At 41.0% G+C, this 22,612-nt stretch overlaps 1 protein-coding gene across 1 annotated transcript in view; it reads left to right on the forward strand.

Moving 5' to 3' along the window:
- LOC112118941 (phenylalanine--tRNA ligase, mitochondrial) overlaps window positions 1-22,612 on the forward strand; it is a 377,335-nt gene that overhangs the window by 242,184 nt on the left and 112,539 nt on the right. The window contains exon 7 of the mRNA XM_026658826.1: window positions 16,075-16,226. Coding sequence (XP_026514611.1) covers window positions 16,075-16,226 — 152 coding nt within the window. The remainder of the gene's footprint in view (window positions 1-16,074; window positions 16,227-22,612) is intronic.

Below are 22,612 nucleotides of genomic sequence, written 5' to 3' on the forward strand. Positions count from 1 at the left end.
ATCTGCCTGTTGTCTCTGATCTTATACTTAGGCGATGTCTACACCTGCGATGGCATGTACAGTACAGCTGCATGCCACAGTGAATATCAGGCTGTGTCCACACTTGTCACTGTGGTGCGTAGTTACACGTAGCAAGGAAAGGTTCCAGCAGTGGGAAATGCTCTGGCAGTTTCTCGCTGCTGGAGCCTTTCACTGCGGCAGGGTAAGGCTCTGCCGGGGGGTGGCAGCAGGGAAAGGCCCTGGCAGCAGAAAGATGCCAGAACCTTTCCCTGCTGCCTCCCCACTGCCAGAGCCTTACCCCACTACCAGAGCCTTTCACTTAGGCGGGGAAAGGCTCTGGCGGGGGCGGGGGGGGGAGGGGAGGGGGCGCGTAAAAATAACAATGTTAGACATTGGCGGCACTGTTTGTGCGTGTAGAGAGCTGTGTTGGGTATATACCATGAGGTTTTGGCATGTAGGGCCCTCTACTAAGCTGTGCTTTATCGTCTATACTGCTGTTTATACTTGTGCTAGCTGGGCATGCAGTGACCATGCTGTACACGTTGCCGTAAGTGTAGACGTACCTTTACATTGTACGCTCTTTATGTTCTGTGTTTGTAAATTGCCTAGCACAATGGGACCCTGATCTCTGGTTTGGAGCCCGTAAGTGCTACCACAATAATAATAATAGTACTATCAATGATACATTTTATATATGTGTGTGTGCATAGATATTTCATTTGTGAATAAACATATATATATATATAGAGAGAGATGTGAATTTATTTAGATGTATGTGTGTGCATGTATATACATTATAAAATAAAGAAAGAGAGAGAGTTTTTAATACCACTCTATGTTCCTTTTACCCATGCTCTGGGAGAAGGGTATTTTGGATTCTATCAAAGATGAGTTTACTTGATGGCTATTTTAACATTTGTGGAAGCATTTTACACAAAAATACATCTTGCAAAGAGCTTTTGATAAAGAGTGCTCTAATATCCATCCACAAATCCCATTCAATCATCATGATTAGCCACAGCAGCTCAGCTGTGAAAGGTATCATTAGAAAATGGGAGGGGATCGTGCATATGTTTGTATGGATGTAGGTGTGGGCATGAGCACCGTTGGATGTATATGGTGTTAATAAAAATCTGGTTTTCAGCTACTTCTTCTCTGATCAGAATAAGAATTAGGCTACAGAGAAAAGCCAAACAAAGGCATGGTATGGGGAAAAAAGAAGCTATATCAATATTGTAATACCCTTCTCCTGTTTCCTTTGTCATTCTGGAATGTGGTACAAGTGACACTTAGTAGTCACTGCAGGGAACAAAACGTAAAAAAAATAAAAACCTAGGATCTTGTAGACTGGAGAGGGATTGTTTGCAATTTCACTTAAAAATAAATAAATTAATTACCATTGATTACTTCCATCCTGTAGCACCTTCACACAGATTTAAAGTCTAGTTGGCTTATTTGTTTCCAAGTTAAACATATTCTCCTAATACGGTAATATTGAACCCATTTTCCTGTTGGTGCTTTGAAAAGTAGAATGGAAAAACCTGTTAGCTCTGGCGTTCAGAGGTTCTGTTTATTCATAAAGGGGGGAGGGAGCACGTAACATTTATACTTTTGTTAGATTTTGTTGTTGATCATAAAAACATTTTATTCACTTCATGCACTTTTTTGCCCTGTTGTGTTGTTGGGTTAAGAGGACTCTAGATTTCTATGTCACTTTGAGGGAAACAAGGACATTGCTTTAGGAATGTTCGTCTTCCTTCTAAAAGGAAATTAGAAAGGCTTTCCCCCCACCTTTTAAATAAGAGAAAAAAAGTGAAGACTGTCAGTTTAGTTGCTTTCCTTCACTTACAGCTTCTTAGGCTGGACTTTCTTTTAATGACAAAACATTTTGCTATTAGTTTTGAAGCTTCCCCCCAAACAGAGGAAGAAGTGTAGCCATTCTAGTGGCGCTGGAAATCCCCATTAGTATTTCAGAGCCATCACTGATATGCTCAGGCCACGAGCCTTAGGAAGCATAGATCTTATGGCACCATATATAGTAACATTTCCTAAGCAATACAGATCAGCTCGTGTCTGAGAGGCTTACAGGGATGGGGGCATTTTCCTCCCATTTACTAGAAAGGCTCATTCCACTAGAGCTACAGCAATGTCCAGGGCATTGTGTAAAGCTGCATCTGTCAAGGAAATATGTTGCACCATCACTTGGAAATCTCTGTGCTGGTTTTTTTTAAACATTACAGCTTGCTAGAGGGCATAGAGGAGCTTCTACACATGCTGCATTTGGCCACAGGGTTCTTGGTGCAGTAATTCCTGCATATTCGGATGTCCACGGACTATTGGTGCAAGTCCCGCTTGGGTGTTGTGGAGAAGCTACTGCTTAGAAAACCGCTCTCCAAATTGGTGGAACGTAATGAGTGGAAAAGGAAATGTTCTCAACAGAATGTGCCCAATGATATTTTTCTTCTGAGTTAAAATAAAATGTTGGATGTGATTTGTTTATATTGTTAAGCTATATATTTAAAAGACTGTCTTCCTGTTGCTTAAGTCAGTGTTCTAAGACTTGCATTTTTTATTTATATATAAAGCTCTGATGGGAATTGTTGATAAGTGCAATGTTTTATCCCACTGAGCGATTTATCTCGGGGTTGTTATTAAGCATAACAAGAAAAAGTAGGTACCAAAACAAGAAAAACAAGAAAATATGACATCTGAACCTGAGAGATGCTGACCCCAGGTTACCATCGACTTTGGTAGAAGCTGCAGGTGCTCAGCACCTCTTAAACTCAGACCCGTAGTATCTGCTGATAAATTGGGTTTTTACTGAGTATATCAACCAATTGCCAGCTCCCCCCAGGTATGATAAGTAGTTCTTAGAAAAGTCCAGGTCTGAGACTTACATTATATGTATATGATATTTCTTGCTTAACTGTTTGCTTTTTATGCACCTTTTCCCACCCCTGGTTGCCTTCTACCCAATTGCAATGGATCCAGTGCAGTTCTCTTTGTGCGGGACGGCCTGTGGAGACAATGTGCAGAAGGCAATCTCTAGCCATTAGTCAGTACTCCCATGGAGAGGGGTACAGTAGGTATGGAGCTGGTTCAGTAGCAGCTCCAGGGCAGCTTATGCTCACACTCGGCCAGGCGGGGAAAGGATTCTGTTTCATTGCATAGCAGATTTAGATTAAATCTCATGAAAAACTTCCTAGCTGTAAGAATAGTAGGACAATGGAACACACTGCCTAGGGAAGTTGTGATAGCTCCTTCGTTGGAGGTTTTCCAAAGGAGGTTGGCTAGCCATCTGTCTTAGATGGTTAGCCACAACAAATCCTGCATCCTGGCAGGGGATTAGACTAGATTACCCTTGCAGTCCCTTCTAATCCTGTGGCTCTATGATTTATTCTCCCATACCTCTATGGAAATCCCATTTACTTAGTTGTGTTTAGGGACCAGAATTTGTCCCCAGAGATTAGCTTCTGAGAAAGAGAGAGTCCATTCCATTTCATACCCCCTTCCCTACTGGGAGAGCTACCTCCCCTGCCACTTGTGACTGCATATGATCCCACAGCAATTGCTTAAATGGGCAAATAATATTAGAAAAGTATGGATATGCTTGTAGCTGTCTTTTAATGATATTTAGCTGCTTGAAGCCAGGAGGAGAGCTAGAATCATATAACCAACTAGCTCTGCAGACCGTAAGTGCTCCTCAGACTGGAGTTTGGGAACCACTGGCCTAAGAGAAAGGCACATGAACAGAATGTATATGTTCAGGTGGTAGAGCTAATGTTGCCAGAGGAGCCCTTGTCAAACGTCTTCTCGATCCCAACATTTTCAAGAGGTTTGTAAGAAACTGAGAAGATGGGGGAGGGAATTTTAAGTCACCTGTTAGTCTTGCCTGTCCCATGGCATGGGCTGTTTATTTTTGCTTTGCCCAGCACTGAGCACATGACCAGTAGTTAACAAATACTAAAAATGTTATTTATTTATTTGAATTTGGGTGGTGGTTGGTGGGCCATAGGTTAGAAGGGAGATCCTGGTTGTAGTAGGGAATTTCATTGGGAGGGGGTTGGGTAGACATTCACTGCATTGTGGATATGCTGTGGAGAGGGAGATACAGAACAATTTATAGTGCTGTAACAAGCTGAGTTTTAAACCTATCCTCAGAAGTCAGTTCCTCCTGGTCCCTAACCATCTCTGCTTCCCTCGTCTTAACACCAGCCAGTTTGTTAGTATCCTTCTGTAACTGGGCTGCCTACTGACCTGATAGTAGTATCGCCAGTATACTCTCACCTGTGATGTCTAGAGAGGGACTGTCGCCTCCCTCCTCTCTATCTGTATACCCCCTTGGTATGAAGTGTAGAACCAGAGCTTTTTTACAGCTGTTTCACATTTCAGACTTGTATATAATTTGCTGGCCGCTATCCCGCTAAGATTCTTTCTGCATTATTGCTTTCCAGCTTTCTTTCTTATTGAACTATCTGTGTTTCAAAATATTTCCCCCCCCCCCCCGACATATTTTCAAATTGAATCTTATTTTGTTTTTGATTTTTCTGGACATATTTATAATCTCTCTGGAACCCCTCTGTCCTTAGTGATATTCAAACGCCTTCTAGTTCAATGTCACCTGTGAATGTCATTAACATGCTGGTGCCCCTCTATTCACATCAAGATGTTCATTTATACTGGCCCCAACAACTGATTTGAATTTTTTTTAAAAGTATAAGGTTAAAATATCTGTAACTGAAACATTGCTTGGTGTTCCAAAAGACTAATTTTACTTTCACTAAATGTCCTCTGACTAGTAATGTAACTGTGACACTTTGCATGTTGGCTACTGCTCTTGGGAAGTTTTCTGAAAGAGCACTGTGTGTGTATATTGCAGCGGTGCGTGTGAGTATTTCTGTGCTGTATACAGTATAATGTTGATGCGTTAGTTAAGGTTAAACTGGCCCTTTCGTTTATGTATACCCCTCTATTCCCTTCCCCCTTCAATTGTTTATAACTTACTAGAGTATAAAAATGACTTTGTAGTAGAAACAGAAGTGATTTTTTTGTATGTGGAAAGTTCCCTAAAGTCCATCCAGCTTTTTGAATTATCTGACCCTAGAGATCTGTTTAAAAAACAAGATGCTTTTTGCATTCAGAGAAGTAAAACAGTAACAAGTTTGATTAAATTTAACTTTTAAAGTAACAAAATGATTGTTTAAAATAGTGTAATGAATATGAGCACTATGTTTATTTCAACTAACTTTAGAAACGCACAATAGCCTGCAATGTTATGGACTTTCTCAACTCCTATTTAAGCTCATTCTCAGAGCCACAAGCAACAGGAGAGTGTGATTAGACAATTGCCCAGGATCTCATTGCAGAAAGTCTATATAACTTGTGAAGTGTTTGGGCGCTTAGGACTTCATCCCACTGACTTCTGTGGGACTGCACTTGTGCAGAAAATTGAGGGTTCATGCCCTTATTTTAGAAAATTACTAGGTTTTGTACCCATATCTACACTTTGTGTGGTTGGCCCTTAATGGTAACAAAGTTTGAATCTCTAAGTATCAGGAAAGGATGACTCTTAATTGAAAAGTGGTAGGTGCTAGGTGAAGGGCTGGGTGGTATTATTATTGTTGTCTCGGTTGTTATTAATAATAAATTCCTTGAAGCCAAATCAGGATATGACACAACTCATGTACTTTCAATGCCCAGCTTCTTAAAAATTCCCTTTATAGGCTGTGCGTCAAATTCTGCTTTTATTTACACCAAACAATTTACAGATGTAAATCTGGAGTAACTCCATTGAATTCAGTTCATAGTTGTCACACGGGGTCTAATTTGGCCTGCAGAATATTTTATATTTGGTGACAATGCACAAGCAGGGAAGAACTTCTAGATGCCAGGTTGAGTTTGCAGGGACGGCAGTTGGCAAACCCATCTTTCTTATGGGCAGGCTGAGCAAATTTGAACTGGAGTCAGAGGCACAATAATTATGGAATGCCACAATGCCATTTTCCCAGCCTCTCTTCAGATTATAACTGAACTTTAATTCTGTATGTTCTACTCTTGTGCCAACATGAACTTGACATTAATACACTGTAAGGATTTTTAATACGTACTTGTCAGTAAAAAGTATGAATTGTTCCCCCCATTGTGTTATTTTGTGTGTGTGTTTGTGCTGGTCCCTGAAATGACAGCTGGGGAACAGTTTTACTTTTAAAATATTAAACGCCTTAATTGCTGTGACAAGCAGAAGCTCCCAGGTCAGACAGTGTTTTAGATTTCTGTTTTGTGCAGTGCTTTGCCAAGATGCACAGCATCTGTCCATGGGTGCCTGTGTCCATGTGGTGGTATGAATACTGTACCTTACCTTCCTTTTCCAGTTGTTATGATTATTAATCTCATAAACGTTTTAAGTTATTAAATGGCTTACCATGGATCAGAAAGGATGGTTCATACGTGGGTGTGAAGACTGGTCTGTTGTGGGTTATATGTGGGAGAGGGCTATTACTATTTTTTAATATACAGAATTTTCAAGGAAAAAGTGACTTCTCTCTTCTGTGTCTAAAGACAGATAGTTGACAGCCGGGCAGCAGCTATTTTTTCTCAGACTATTTCTGTAATTTGTCACATTTTTTCCCAGATAGCCACATGTTAAAATATTATCTAAACACACCATTTAAAAAGGTATATTTACTATGTTCTGTCTAGAATGACAAACATGCACGGGTGCTTAGTACAGTAAGATATTGTTTCGGCTCTACAGCCTTCAGTTTTAGGAGCGCAGCCTTCCCTGATATCTCATAGGTTTGTGCATTCTGCCCTCTCCTCTTCAGTGTTTACCGGCCCCACTGACTACGCATCTGAGTTCTGCTAGAGCACCATTCTTCTTGTCGGTCCTTGCTGTGGTTCAGGCAGGCTGGAGCTGCTGAGATATACTCATCTATAACACTTTGAACTTCCCTTCAGTTGTTCCACATGTTAATCCTTCAATGTCATATTGAACACCACTTGCCCTTTCCACCTCCTCTAAGCTAGGTGGCTGCTTCTGTAATGAACCATAACCGCATCAATGTTCGGGAAGGGTGCTGTTTGCTGTTGTTAGGTTTGGGTTTCATTGTGACAAAAGAACAAGAATGTATTTGTTTCCTGCTGTTTGTGATTATTTCAGCAGCAATGGAGTAGGTGGCTGAATGGGATGGGAAGAAGTTAGTTGGAAACCTAGGAGCCTAAACAGAACACATCTTTTTAAATGTTCTCCTGTGTTATACCTGCAGGGAGCCTGATATACGATATCATCATGTTATCAACTCTTACTTTCAAAAAGCCCTTGTATCTGGTAGCTTCTCCTGCTAAGACTTACCTCACCTGGGGAGGAGGCAGTGTTGTGGCTAAGGTACTGAGCGCTGATTCATAACCACAAAATATTTCCTTATTTTTTTGTATGGAGAGGGAAAAAATGAAAAAAAAAAAGAAAAAAAAAGTGTTTGCCAAGATCAGAAGCAGCAGCTATTTGTAATCCAACGTTGCTTTAATTGTGTGGACTGCTGCTGACAAACAAATCAGCCCTTGCTGCCAAATGTGCAATTGTTCTTCAGGGTATTGATCTCAGGAGGGGAATCTGACATTCCCTTCTCTGTATCACCCAAGTCAGGGGGATATTAACTGTTATAAATGGAATGGAAACCTGGATATTGTTTGATTGATGCAACGTGTTGGTGAATATTGGCATTCAAATCAGTAACCGAATTAACAGACAAATGCTTGTTGTGGTAGGATCTGGCTTTAATTTGCGTTCTCATCTGAGACAGAAGGGCAGTGTCAGCATTTTTTGTGTGTTGTTAAAAGCAGCTTAGGAATCAAAAGTTCTGATCAGCCACCAAGTACTAAAACTATGTCTGGGGTCCCTGGCATTTGTAATGAACAGAGCTGGGTTGAAAATGGGGGTGTCTCCATGGAAATTTTCAACTTTTCAGCAAAAAATAAAAAACTGAAAATTTTGACTTGATAATACGGCTGCCAAACCGCCTAGAAGTTGTAGTCCATCTGCCCCATGCCCCCATTCTCCACTGTGGGCTGGGCTCCCTGGCCCAGACTACATTCACTATGCTTGTTCTTGGCCGAAAAATGAAGTAAACTGGGGAAAATTGGTGACATTTCCTTTGGCTTTGGTGGAGTTGTCAGAGCACAGTAAAAAGGGTGTTTGTCACACTTAATTGTTTTTCAAACACTTCTTTGGTATTCATGTTCCCAGGGGCAGCTCCAGGCACCAGCGCACCAAGCGTGTGCTTGGGGCGGCAAGCCGCGGCGGGCAGCCTGCTGATTGCCATGAGGGCGGCAGTCAGGCTGCCTTCGGCGGCATGCCTGCGGGAGGTCCCCCGGTCCCGTGGTTTCGGCAGCAGTTCGGCGGCGGGTACACAGAAGGCGTGGGACCGGCGGACCTCCCACAGGCATGCCACCGAAAGCCGCCTGACTGCCGTGCTTGGGGTGGCAAAATACATAGAGCCGCCCCTGCATGTACCTCATATAGCAGACCTTCAAATATAGGGTAGGTTGTGCCTGGGCCTTGCTATAAGGAAAGCTGCACAGGTGTGCTGAGGAGGGAACAAACTGCACCATCCAAAGATGGTACATCATGTCTGCTCCCCCTACATCTGGGTTCCTCAGTGTGGGATCCTGCCTCTAGAAGCACAGTCTCTCCCAGAGCTCCTTCTGGGAGAGTAAAGCAGTGTGCTACCCCCAAATCCAGCCTGTTGGTTAAATTCCACAGTCTAGCCCACAGTATTCTCAAGCATTGATTTGAATGGGTAATGGTGTGGTCAGCGAAATAACTCAGGTTGTATGCTGGAAAATGGCCTGATCCTGCAAGGTGCTGAGTGTTACTGGGAATTGAAGGTATTTTGCAGGACCAGGGCCATACTGTATATATTTGTCTGTGACGTCAATTTTTTTTTGCTTGTTTGTACTTTTACCTCTTTACTGGAATATAAAAAAGAAAGTGAAATGTGATGGGGGGAGGACCCTCCCTTAATGGAACATTATGACTAGGAATTTACACCCATGACAGCCGAGAAATGCAAAGTTATGCTTTCTGCAGCAACTGTAAATTGGCTACGTTGGGCATAAATATGAAAGCATAAATTTAACAGCATATTCACTAATACAGAATACTACCGTATGTGCAAATGGATCAAGCTACAGTTGCAAATTTGAATTTCATGTCTGTTGTGGGTGTAAATTTCCAACCATAACAGTGGATTGGTGTAGCTTCAGCACTGAATGTATTGAGAAAGGGTTATCTGTTACAGGCGTGAGAATATTATGTCACATTAAAACCCTATGCAGTTTATGTACATTTCTCCAAAATACAGGCAATGCAGGACTATTAAAGCTGTGGTCGCAATAATGCTGATAGTTTTCATTTATTTATTTTCTGGCTAGAACAGAGATGACAGTAAAACACAGTTGGCTTTTTTAATAGTTTGACTGTTGTGGAATTGCTAACCCAGTTTTTGGTGCATTAAAATCGTATTTGTGTCACAGCTGTTAAAATACAAGTTAAGCTTTTTTCCCACTTTTTCAATTTACAGTTCATTGTGACTCTTTCGTGGTGTCATTTTGTCTCCGCAGGAGCTAAGAGAGAGAATTTTAGTGAAACACCGTATCAAAAAGTTCCTCTCCTGTTCCCCTCAGCATGCTGCAGTTTGATCACTGTATTTGGAAAAACATATAATACTAATGCAAAATATTTGTGAAAAGCATTGGGCAAAAACTGTGCAGTGCTACCAGCTTTTTAGAGTTTTAAGCTAGGATGAAATATTGGTTATTGGTACTGATGTGTCATCTTCACTCCTAGCACTAACCCTTCTTTGTTCTCAGACAGCATTTTCCCCAAGGACAGGAAGGTACCATATGCAGGTCTTTCTCTTTTGTAAGTAAAGTAGTATCTTGTGAGGCTTCTCTTTTATATGACTGGAGGAAATCTTGGTTCAGTTTAGTTGGCGGATCCTGCTCTGTTCGAACAAGCAGAGAGTACCCTTGTGATCAGCACGTGATTCCCGTAGCCTGAATCCATCACCAGGTTTCTCCTGCAGATCTGGTGACGTTAGAGGCTCTAAGGACTTGCATTTGGTACTTAGTCGCCAAGGTGGTTAGGTATATCAGATATACCTAATAAGTATAGGTAGATATACTTTACAGGTTGGCAGAGCAGGATGCCCAGTTCCCCATTTCATATGACAGTAAGTACCATGCACGTAGCTGCAGTGTTAAGATGCATTTTGTTTATTTTTTATTAGAGGGCAGCCAGAAAATGATTTATGGTTTATTGTTGTTCTTGATCTCTAACTGTAAACATGTATCATTGGGCATAGATCCTCAAAAGCGTCTATTGTATTTAATAATTCAATGCTCACCCTTAAATACTTTCCAATTTTGCCTGGTTAATTACATAATGTTTTCTCAGGTATTTGCAGTATTCCTTGGAAATACCTTGTGGATAATGTAGTCATGTATCTAGTTTTATCTAGTTTTCTGAGACTACTGAAAAGTGTGTAAGGTACATGTGCTGTAATATTTGAAAATGGAGGTGTGTAGAGATAATCTAAAATAGCACAACTATAAAGGTCATTATATAGAAAAATGTCGACTGGGGAAAGGAAATAGCATAGAGTTTGCAGCAGACATGCCGAACCCGCAAAAAAAATGCAGAAATTGGGCTTATTTTTGGCTTCATTGGCTTGTGAGTTGCTTGCTGGCTAGTTTTTCCTTGTAGCTTGTTGCTTCTTTTTTTTTATCAGCTCCTGGCAGGCAGGGGCAAGCAGGGGCAAGGGGGTGAGAGAGTCGGCCCACCACAGTCCCAGATTGCACACCAGGGTGATCTAGTCACATAGGGTGTTGGGGTTCTTAGGGATTAGCTTGTTTTGGCCTTGTTTTGAAATGGGATTAGCTTGTTTTTTGGCTTATTGTGAAAGTCGAGGTGCTTATTTACTACATGAAAGTTGGCAACTGTGGTTTGCAGTGCATCGCCAGAGCTGTATAGTAATCCTGAAAAATGTCTGACCATGTTCTGCAAATGGTTCTACAGTTTCTCAGGCCTCTCAAGTTACTCTCAAATCTTAAAAACAAAAAAAGTTCATATGTGGGGTATGTGGCAGGGCCTAGTACTTATCTGTGTCCTGGGACTGTCAGGAAGGAACTGCATCAAGAAACCTTGGCATTTAAAACTGGGAGGCAAGGGTTAGCAAGCAGGGCTTAGCTTAGAAGCTACTGGAGCCCATTAGCTTCTGAGGAAACCTGCCTGGAGTATATCGAGGGAGGAGGAAGAGGCAATCAAGAGTCAAACAGCAGTGTCGAGGGGTTTGCAGATAAAACCACTGAGACAACTGTCAATTTCTATTAAACCTTGAGGAAAGGGAGTTTGGGACTATTGTTTGCCTTGAACCTGAAAACGGAAGGAACATTGGGTTTAGGAAAAGCTCTGAAGAGAACTTTCTTTGGTTGGAATTTCCTTCTTGGTTTTATTAGCTGAAGGAACACTTGCCCCCACAAGCTGTGCAGCGTACTACAATTTTATTTCTTTTTGGATTAGAAAAAAGCATATTTTTCTTGTAAGTTATGAACATTGAAGTACTCAGTTATAAATGTTACAGAGGGGCAAATTAGTCTGGATACAAGAACCTCCTCACCTCTAACCCTTTGCTCATCTTTTGAAGTGTGGAAAAGTTTGGTAAAGGACTTCCCACATCCCTGTGTGGAAGTAGAGAAAGAACTGACAGGGATTTGAAGGGGATTTCAATGCAAACAGTCCCCTCTGTGAGCAATTGTCAGGCTAAGCTGTAACCCTAATAACGCGAGATTTGTAGAAGCGAGGATTGTGTGAGGCGAGTGGGAAAGAACTGTGTGAGAAGTTGTTGCAACCTTGAGTTAGATGAGTATGGAATGTAGACTATAGTTTAAATTGGTAAGAAAAATAAGATATCAGGATGACCTATGTATAAACAAAATGCAGCTGTTGCACATTATTGTTTGTAACAAAAAGTATAAATGCTTGCTGTAATTGTTTGTCTGAAGAGAGACCTGTTTAGCTCTCTCCCTCCATGCAATTGCTAGAGATAATAAAGTATCTGACTTGCTGCACCCAACCAAAGGAGTGAGAACTCTGTTTTTCTCCGACACCTGTCTCTAGGGTGACAGAGGAGGTTCCAGCATTTCCCCCTTGTGACCTTTTCCCTAGGATCCTCTGCTTATTTTGCTGCCTTTTTGCAAGAGGAAGAATGGCTCCCCTCTAGCATTTTCAAGAGGTGTGAGGCTCATTTGCGTTTCTCGCCTGGGTCTTGAAGGACTGGGGGGGAGGTAAAAGGGAAAACAGGTTAGATGGCCTCCTCTCATGTATTTGGGGAGTAAAGGAAACCACTCGTTTGCCAGCCAGTTCAGGGTTTTGTGCTAAGTCACACACAAAAAAACCACAGTCTCATAAAATAACAAGGATTTGAGATTCTGTGGTATCTCAGTTAATGAACCTGCACATCTGGATGCAACAGGGCCTATGGATGCTATTGGGAATTGCTGGGCGCTCAGCACTTTTGAAATTCAGGTCACTTACTTAGGTGTCTAAATATGGATTTAAGAGCCTAATTTTAGGTTCCCAGTTAAAAAATCTAGGACTGTCCTTTTATATGTCCACCATTTGTGGGTGGGGATAGTGTCCTACCATCTAGTTTTACAACTATTTAACCAACTGCACTTTTGAACTAGGTAGTCCACATTTGGAACCAAATTGGGCACTGACTTCATACCTATCCAGTGCCATTGACTGCAGTCAGGTGGCAAAGAGTGACAAGAATATAAGACTATTGCCTTTTATCTTTGAACAAACATACTGGAGTTTTCTATATTGTAAGCCTGAGTAAAAGAATACCTTTTACCAAAATATTAAGGAGCATTGAGGTATCTGTTAACTATTTGATAGTGTTTAAACTATATTTGTCTGTTTGGAGATAAAAGGCTAATACTCTTTCCAGCTCTGTTTAAAAAAATAATAATACATTTGTTAGTCTAATGCAATAATTTCATGGTTTGATTAATTCTCCAAGGATACATTTAGGATACATTTAGTTTTCCTGGAGAGTTGGTAATGCAGATCCTGTAAATGTTTATGTCCATGAGTAGCTTTACTATGTACATAGTCTCATTGAGTTCAGCGGCATTACTCACATGAGTAAGGTTACTCTCAAGTGTTTTTGAAGGATCTGGCCTTGTAAGTCTGAGTTTAGCTGGGAATAGTAGTGCTCCATATTAATAGTCCAATCCTGCTTCCACTGAAATCAACAGCAAAAGACTTGAGCATGATTTGGGGGTGCTCAGCACCTTTCAGATTCAGGGCATTAATGAACAGCATTTATATGTATTTTTTGCAGTATCGCTGTTTAACATCATACTTCTAAGCATGAAATACATAGCTACCATCTGGATTAACTGCAGATTGTGTTCGTATTTATTCCAGGCAAGTCTCCTGCTTGTCTCAAAATAAAGGACCTGATACAGAGTTGTGACTTCGATGCATTTTGGATTAGTCCCTAAATACCTTGAAATTAGTTCAATAAGTTGCTATGGTTCTTTGGTAGTGGAGAATGTAATGTAATGTAACTTGCGGGGTGAGAGGGAAATATATTAAAACAGGAGTCCTATCACATTGGTATCTTTAACAACATAATGTTCGTTAACTTTGTATTAACACAGTAAGTCTAGGGTGTCTCCAACATCCACAGCTCTGGCTGTGGTGTAAGAGGTGTATTCCTTTTATTCATTTAGAGTTGGTATTGTCTCAAGAGCTCCTGTATGATGGCTTTATTGTGTGGAGTTTTGAAATTGGTATACAGGAGATGAATTTGTTTGGCAAGTTTATTCATGTAACAAGTTGGATAATCATTTGTGATTCACAGTTTGATTCACGGGGGTTATTAATTTAAAACTTGCACTATATTTCTTATCAGATATTCATTGAAAGGTTTACACTGTACGTAACAGGATTTGTATAAATCTGGGCACTGTAAATTTGTCCTACTAACAGGTTTATTGCTCTATCAGGTATTCACTTAGGATTTCACTGTTCTATCATAAAACATTCCCAATCATAGAATACATTTTTTATTGAGATAATGTACTGTACGGACCAATGCCTACATATGAATTGTTGAATTTGTATAAACAAAATAAGAAAAGCAATTTACCCTTGTAGTACGCAAAGATCCTGTATATATGTAAGATGCAACGTTTTAGTGGGAAGGCAGGAAATAAGACGCTTGCCTCCCATCACCTTGTGATGGTAGCCCCCACTGCCCACTTGTTACATTTTCAAACAAACAGCTTTGTGTTTTCTCCCATGTTGCCCAAGATGCTTTAGAAGCACTCCGTGCAAACAGCAGTGAAGCTACCTCATTATCCACCTTTGAATTCATCCTCAAAAATCTCCTTTGCTTGATTCCTACATTAAACTTGACAACAGTTAGTCTGCTAGTATACAGAGACCACTACCTACCATGCTGACCAATATTGTCTCACTGTTTACTTGCAGTCCTCTATCTGTATCCGTTTGTTGTCTCTTGTCCTGTACTTAGATTGTAAGTCCCTTGGGCAAGGACTGTCTTTTTGTTCTGTGTTTGTACATCACCTAACGCAATGGGATCCTGTCTGTGACTAGGGCTCCTAAGTGCTATGGTAATACAAATAATTAGAAAGTTAAGCAGGAATAGGAGAAGAGAACTACTGCTGTCTGGTTCTGGTTTTTGTTCAAAATAAGGATTGATTTAAAGAAAAAAATCTCATTAAGGGCCAGGTCCAAAGCCTATTGACTTCAGTGGGCTTTGGCTTGGGCCTTAAAAGTCCAGTGCATGTAAACATTGGCCTCATTTTGTTCCTCCCTCTGTGATCTTGAAAATATCAGGGCATGCTCTCCTGACTACTTAGATCATGAGACAGGGTCTTCTAGTCTACAGCAAAGGTGACACATTTACCACTGCATGCTTAGAGAACATATTGTAATGATTATGAAAATATTAATTATCTTAAAAATAGTCTGTATTTTTTTAATCTTAAGGGTTTTATTGTAACTAAAACCAATAGAGAAAATTAACTGATACCCCCATTTTTTGAGTCTAAACATGTTCTTTGCTTTGTCTACAAATAAGAATGCACCAAGAACTGTAAATCAGACTGTTTTAGCATTAAATTAGACATTGCAGAAGATAAACATAAACATTACAGAAGATAAATGAGATAAACACGGTAAAATACACTACATGGAAATGTTATGCATGAATGTGATAAGTATCTTTTGAATATGTGAAAAGAACTGTGTAAATCTTTAAACTGATTCTACCTTGAAAATTACTGTGATGAAATGGCCTCCTCTTATTGAACAGATCTGCTCCATCTATGTGTTTAAAGGTCATAAATGTTGACTAAAGTGACAAAAATAAGTTCTTACTACTCTTAAGTAGGTAGACCTGTTCTTATGTAGTTAGACGTAGAGCTGTTAGACCTGCAGAACCAACACATCTAGGAAAGGGGCAGATGAATTCTATTCCTGCTCACAAGTAATTAGCAGAATTAATGTTTATTCTAACTTCAGAGCCATATTTTATTTTTTGAGTACGCCTGTTCAATCTCATTAAAGATAGGGAAGGGTTGCACAGTGTACCTGCATTGTTTGCCTTACAGAGCCTTGGTTGCTAGTGGTGATGTGCAAGAAGGAATTAAGGTTGAATGAGTTTGCGGAAATGGCAGCTAGAAGAAATATCTTTTTACTTGTGAACTGAGCAAAGGAGGCACTGAGACAATGAACATTGGAACCCCACAATGCCATTTTGAGAGATTAGCTTTTCAGCTTAGAATTGCACTTTAGCTGCTTGACAATTCAGTTTGTGCTTCTAAAAACAGTGCACAAAGTTTTCAAAATTTGAAGGAATTAACTCTATGAAAGCTTAGTTTACATGTTATTACAAGCATAAAATAGAATTTTAAGTATCTCTATCCAAATCAAGCATTTATATAGATGTGTATATATACATATATTTTATTTTTTAGCCTCTCAGCAAATATCCTCCTGTGATAAATGACATCTCCTTTTGGCTGCCCTCTGAGAAATACTCTGAAAATGACTTCTATGATTTAGTCCGAACCATTGGAGGAGACTTGGTGGAAAAGGTTGTCCTCATTGACGAATTCACGCATCCCAAGTAAGTAAAGCTCTTGAAATATTTCTTCCCCATTGTCAGATGATGATATGTGTTATCTAGAAAAATGTATAAAAACATGCTTGGTTATTACAGTGGCTGTACATTTACATTTTCATAGCTCCAAAATGTTTTCTACAGCACTGTTTTCAAAAATGGGTTTTATTTTATAAAAACTTTATTTTCCTTTTAAAGTTTTGTATGAATGTTGAATTTATGCTAAGGAGGGATAGTGCTGGCTGAAAACCAACTTCCCACATAGATCTGCCAGTGTACCACACCCACAACATCCCCATTCTAGTCCTAGACTGTTGAGCCATGACTGCTATTTGTTTGTTTCTTCCCTCCTTCCTTCCTTGTGGTCTGGTCCACACATGTATCCTGAACGTGCATGACAAGAATAGTATTGGGTAATATACGAATATTGTTTATATTTAGTGTGTGGGAGGAGGGAGATTAGATTTTGCTCTCTTTTCTATTAGCCAGCCATGTAACTGGAACAATTCACACTGCCAGGCATCAGAATTCCTTCCTGTTAGAATAGGAGCACAGAAATTATCATACTGGAAAAAAAGAGTGGTCCATCTAATATAGTCTGTTATCTCTAACAGTGACAAGTGCCCGATGTTGCAGATAAAACTATTTTTGAAATCATCCTTCACACAGTTTAAACTACCTTATGCCCTTTCAAGGAGGGTAAGAGGTAAAATTTCATGAGCTGAAACCATTTTAAAAATTGGGTTTTAAAAATGATTTATTTTCGGTCTTCTTTTGTTCTTGTAGGTTGATGGGGCTGTGAATCTAATTGTGCAATATTATCTCAGGGGTGAAGGGAAATTTCTGACCTAAACCTAGCTGATAATCAGTTTATGCCCTGCATCCTGCAGGCTTTTCCTACCACAATCAGACATTTGACCCCATTGTTCTCTTGAATTTGTTGTACATTGTATGCTGGATGGATCAATTATTTTTCTGGCCTGGTAGTTATCGTGGTTCAACAGGTGAATAAGTTTTGGTTGATTGTTGGCATTTTCCTTAAAGTGGGCTTGGCGTTGTATGAAACAGAATTTCATTTATGCAAAGAAACGGATGTAGCACTTGAATTTATGGAGTCATCTACAATCTCTGCATTTCTAGTCCCTAAGCGTTCCTAACATTTAAGTGATGTCTCCTGCTGTGAACAGGATTTTCAATTAATACCTCCAGACTGAAAGTCAAATATCCAGGAGAACAATATAGTCTATGATCAGATAATGAGTGCACCTCACCATAAAGAGAAATAGGATTATTAACTATGGAGACTGTGAAGAACAAGTTTGTTGCAGCCATGCACCTCATTGTCAGTTATCACAAGACAATGTATAGACCTGAAAACTAGGCGCATTGATGTTGCTGAAAATACATTTTAATTGCCAGTCTTCATATCAGTGTTGCTACAATAAAAGAAGCATCAGAAAGTTGTTATGTAAAAATGGGAAAGACCTGTCCAGAACTAGTCTAACTTCCTATATGCTAATTCTATGTTTTTACTCTAGGTACAATGTCTGTTCCATTGACAGTTTTTGTGTTGGTTGCTATCTTCTCAGGATACTGTGATTAAAAATGTGGTATTGCCTTTGTTACTAACCATTCTCTTTGGGCAAAATTCTGAACTCCCATCATGCAGCAGGGGGTGAGCTAAGGTCTCTACAGAGGCTGGGGGATGGAAGAGTCCTCTGTCTCCATGTTGCTCTATGGCTACTAGTGCAGCCTTGAGGCTGCAGTAGTCCCCTCACCCAGCATGTTCCCTCACTTCAGGCACCATGGCCTAGTCGTGGCCCAGCTGTCCTTGTCTCAGGACCTCCCAGCCTATTGCCATCTAGAACTCTTGCATGCTAGGGTGTAGGAGCTTTGATGGTGATGATCTCTGTAGCATGTAAAGGCTAGAGGTTCCTGCATAGGGTCTCTTTTCCTCCCCCCATGTGTGCTGCTCCCACCTTGTCCTTTTTATTTGGATCAGAGCCTTCCACATCCTTTTTCTGCTTGTAAATTATCTGCAGCACATTTCGATTTTTATGAATGTATTTGCAATTCAAAATTACTTGATTAATAGCTTATGTGAACATATTTGTCTATTCAATGGATTGCTTGCAAAACTATTCATTGTGAATATTGTTTTCAGTATTGAGCTATGACTAGTCCCCTCAGTCATATGTTGTTGTTTCTGCTAACCGATTGAACGACTACTTGCATATCCATAATGCAAGATGTCTGTGCAAATACTTCATTAATACATATTTCCACAAGTATTTGTGACATTTTCCCTTTTCTCCAACATGCTGGTGAACAAAAATGTTTTCATGCAAATGTTTTCAAAATCAAAAAGGGTTGTGAATACTTAGAATTTTATGGAACGTTCCTGAGTGGACAGCAGTTGGTAAACATTTCCAGATGTTCTGCAGTAACAATGGTGCTATCCACGTCCATAAATTCAGTACTTGTTGTATGAGATAATCTATCCAATATTTTTGAAATTCCATCAATAGTTAAATCAGAATGTGGTCCTCCTTTTATGGTCAAGACTTTGCTAATTTCGCAAAAGAAATGGGTTTTCACAGAGGAAAAAAATGTTGTCCAAAAAGCAGGCAAATAGAGGAAAGATGTATGCCTCTCCTAAGTAAGCAAAATTGCTGCCATCCAAAACATTCCAGTAAGAAGAGTATATGAAATTGCTGAGACATTAATATCAGTAATGCATTCATGCAGAGATGATATTCCAGTGAAGATAATGAGAATGCACATGCCTGAAATAATAAAAGAAACATCAATCAATAATGCCCAAACTTCCAACAGAGACCACAAAGTGAAATAAAGTTGACAATATATATATATATAATAGAAAATAAGCTGAACTGTCTCATTTTAAAACCAGAAGACATGACATGGGTGAAACAATCAGTTTAGAACAAAAAAAACCTCTCAATTTTATCCTGTATCATTATGGGTAACAATAAGGAAAGGTTGGGAGAACAATACGTAGGAATTCATACTGTTTAAAAGAGATGTCTAAAAGGGGTAGCTCAGTGGTTTGAGCATTGGCCTGCTAAACCCAGGGTTGTGAGTTCAATCCTTGAGGGGCCCATTTAGGGATCTGGGACAAAAATCTGTCTGGGGATTGGTCCTCCTTTGAGCAGGGGGTTGGACTAAATGACCTCCTGAGGTCCCTTCTAACCCTGATATTCTATGATTCTGTTCTAAAACAGAAGTGACTGAATGCTGATCTTTAGAAAATGAGTTGAAGGCTATACCAGCAATGTGTTTTCTCAGACTTAAAAGTTTTAAACTAGTGTTGCTAAATAAACTGCAGAGTGTAGTGGCTCCAGTACAGTGTGGCAGTTTGGAAAGTGCACCAGCATAGCCACCTCTGGAGGATTGCATCTGAACAGGGAAGTCCTCCGGTGACATATAGCCACTGTAGCAGCTCCTAGTACAAGTGATATGTCTTGGGAGGAATGGGTATGGCCAGGACAGCCCATGATTGGTGGAACATCCTATTGGCCTGGCTGATGGCAGGGGTGGATAGGTGGAGAAGAGGCTGGTGGCAGGTTGTGGGCACAGGGGCAGAAGGATCTATACCACTAGAACACACTTCCCTTCAGAACCTAGAATTGAACCCAGAAGTCAGAGTCTCTGTATTTCTCTGGTTAAAGCCACCTTTGCGTGCCCTTTCCTGCCTGAGCAACACATCTCAGCCCAGCCCCTTTGCATACTCCATAATGGTGCAGGACACCATGGAATCATGTGTTCTGAAAAGTTTGTTCAGTCTCCTGTGGATAAATTTTTCCAGTACGGGATCTGGGCCCCAATTTTAAGTTTGACACAAAAATTCTCCCTGTGAGATTAGTAGGAAGGTATGAAGTGTAACAGTGCTACTTTCCCCTTTAAGGGCTAGAGGCCGCAGAGCCAGCCCTCCCTAGTTACTAAGTAGACACACCTGAGCAGGGATCAATACCAAGGATCAGAGTCCAGTTCAGGTTTCAGTGTGTGGGTCAAGAGGCGAGGTCCAAATCAAGCCGAGGGCGAAGACGAGGGTTCAAGAACAGAGAGCAGGAATGGTCACGACCCTGTTACATGGAGACTAGATGGGTGAGGTAATATCTTTTATTGGACCAACTTCTGTTGGTGAGAGACGTACTTTTGAGCTTACACCGAGCTCTTCTTCAGGTCCTGTTACATGAAAGAAATATATAAAACTGGAAACCAGAAATGAACTTCTCAGTGGTATTTAACAAAGTAAATTTTTAATCAGAACAATTAAAAATACCCTGAAAAGGCAGTATGGGAAAGTATAAGCAGGAAATTTTCTTTTGCTCCCTTTCACATGCAGTGTTAAAAAGACGGCAAGGGAGTAGTGAAGGAAGGTTATTCCTGTCTTTGAATGAATTTCTTGTGTACTTTCTGGAGACAGTTGTACATTTGTAAATGTGTAAATCAGGGATGGGCAAACTACGGCCTATGGGCCACATCCGGCCTGTCAGACCTTTTAATCCGGCCCTCGAGCTCCCGCCGGGGAGCGTGGTTGGGAGCTTTCCCCACTCCGGTGCTCCAGCCGGGGAGCAGGGTCGGGGGCTTGCCTTGCTCTGCTCCGCGCAGCTCCCAGAAGCAGGAGCAGCCAGGGGACTCTGCACGCTGCCCCCACCCCAAGCACCGGCTCTGCAGCTCCCATTGGCCGTGGTTCCCAGCCAATGGGAGTTGCGGGGGCAGTACCTGCAGATGGGGCAGTGCGCAGCGCGGTGTGGCCCCGCCTTTGGAGGGGGTACGGGCCGCTGTTTCCAGGAGCCGCTTCAAGTAAGCGCCGCCCAGACCCTGCACCCCTGATCGCCCTCCAAACCCTTTGATATCAGCCCGTAGCACTCTTCTGCACTCCAAACCCCTCATCCCCAGCCCCACCCCAGAGTCTGCACACCCAGCCGGAGCCCTCATCCCCCCATGCGCCCCAATCTCCTGCCCCAGCCAGCCCTCCATACAATTTCCATACCAAGATGTGGCCCTCAGGCCAAAAAATTTGCCCACCCCTAGTATAAATACTAAAATAGGAACTACCACCATTTCGAAATGTCCTGGATATAGAATAATCAGATGGCCAGTTATCTTGTCTGATCCTTTCTCCATCCCTCTTTGCCTGCCATATTAATTGATAAAGGGGGCAGATTTGTAGTGGGGTAGGGAGAAGTCAACAGATCCCATCTTCTACCACAGTCTGTCACATTGCTCCCATACCTCCTGATTAGATTGTATAAAAGCCAATGTATGGTACATCTCCTTATTTTCTCTTTTCTTGCCATACTGTGCTTCCTTTCCCCTGCCTCCTCCCCCCCAAAAAATGCAGATCAAGCAATACAAACACAAATACTTTTAGAGCTTGGTTCTTTAACAGGGATATTTTTCTGTTGTGTTTTTGTTTTGCTTCTGCAAGAGGTGAATTACAGTGGAATAACACTGAAACCCTGTTTGCTGGCTAGTATTACACAAATTAAAACACAATTAGTTCAGTCCCTGAACTCCTTGTTCTTCATCCTGAGTACATTACAGTTTGCTGAGGGATTCTCTGAGATTACCTTTAACTGCTGACCTGGCAGAGTCCCAGTTGTAGTTTCTCTGCAAAGATCACCAGAAGAGCAGAGACGGCTTGACAAGAGCTATCAGAGGATAGAGGCCTCCTTTTAATGAGCTGTGTGCTTTAGTGCTCTGGAGCTTTTCATTTCTTTGGTCAAATAAACGGAAGACTAATATTTCTGCATTAAATTAATAATTTATATCAGGGTCTTTTGAAGACTATTGGCTGGCTTCTGGCCCTTTTCATCAACCCCAGTAATCGAGCAAGCCTCTGAAGATTACACAGTGGTTTGTAAAAGCCGGCGAAGGTCCCATTTCTTCTCTCCCTTTCCTCCCACACAAAATAGCACAACTTACTCTCTTCAGTGAATGAGAAGCTCTCTATGTTTCGCTTTTGTCTCATAGCCCTCAAAATGACCAAAAAACCCAAAAAAATGCTAGTAATGAAGATGGTTCCTGGATCGCTCATGCATTGGCATTCCACTCTTGGCATGCATACACCAAAGATCAGTGTCTTTTGGCTAGCAGTGTCCTTTCAGGTTGTGTTTGTGTCCTGGGCATCCTTACAGCCCTGTGACTGAGGATGTAAAGGGCAGAGCGGGCCCAACTGCCACTCAGTTCCTTCTCATCACCCATGGCTGCAAAACCGAACTCCTCGGTGTCCGCATCTTCTGTTTTCCTTAGCTGTGAATAATTGTGTGTGTATTAGCATTAGTTAGGTAGTTTATCATTGGCAGATAAATCGACAGCCTTTTGGAAGTTGTTCTTTTTGTATTTTTTCTTCTCTGATCAGA

This window comes from Terrapene carolina, unplaced genomic scaffold (assembly GCF_002925995.2).
Source record: "Terrapene carolina triunguis isolate 2854851 unplaced genomic scaffold, T_m_triunguis-2.0 Scaffold55, whole genome shotgun sequence".
Classification (NCBI taxonomy): Eukaryota; Metazoa; Chordata; order Testudines; family Emydidae; genus Terrapene; species Terrapene triunguis.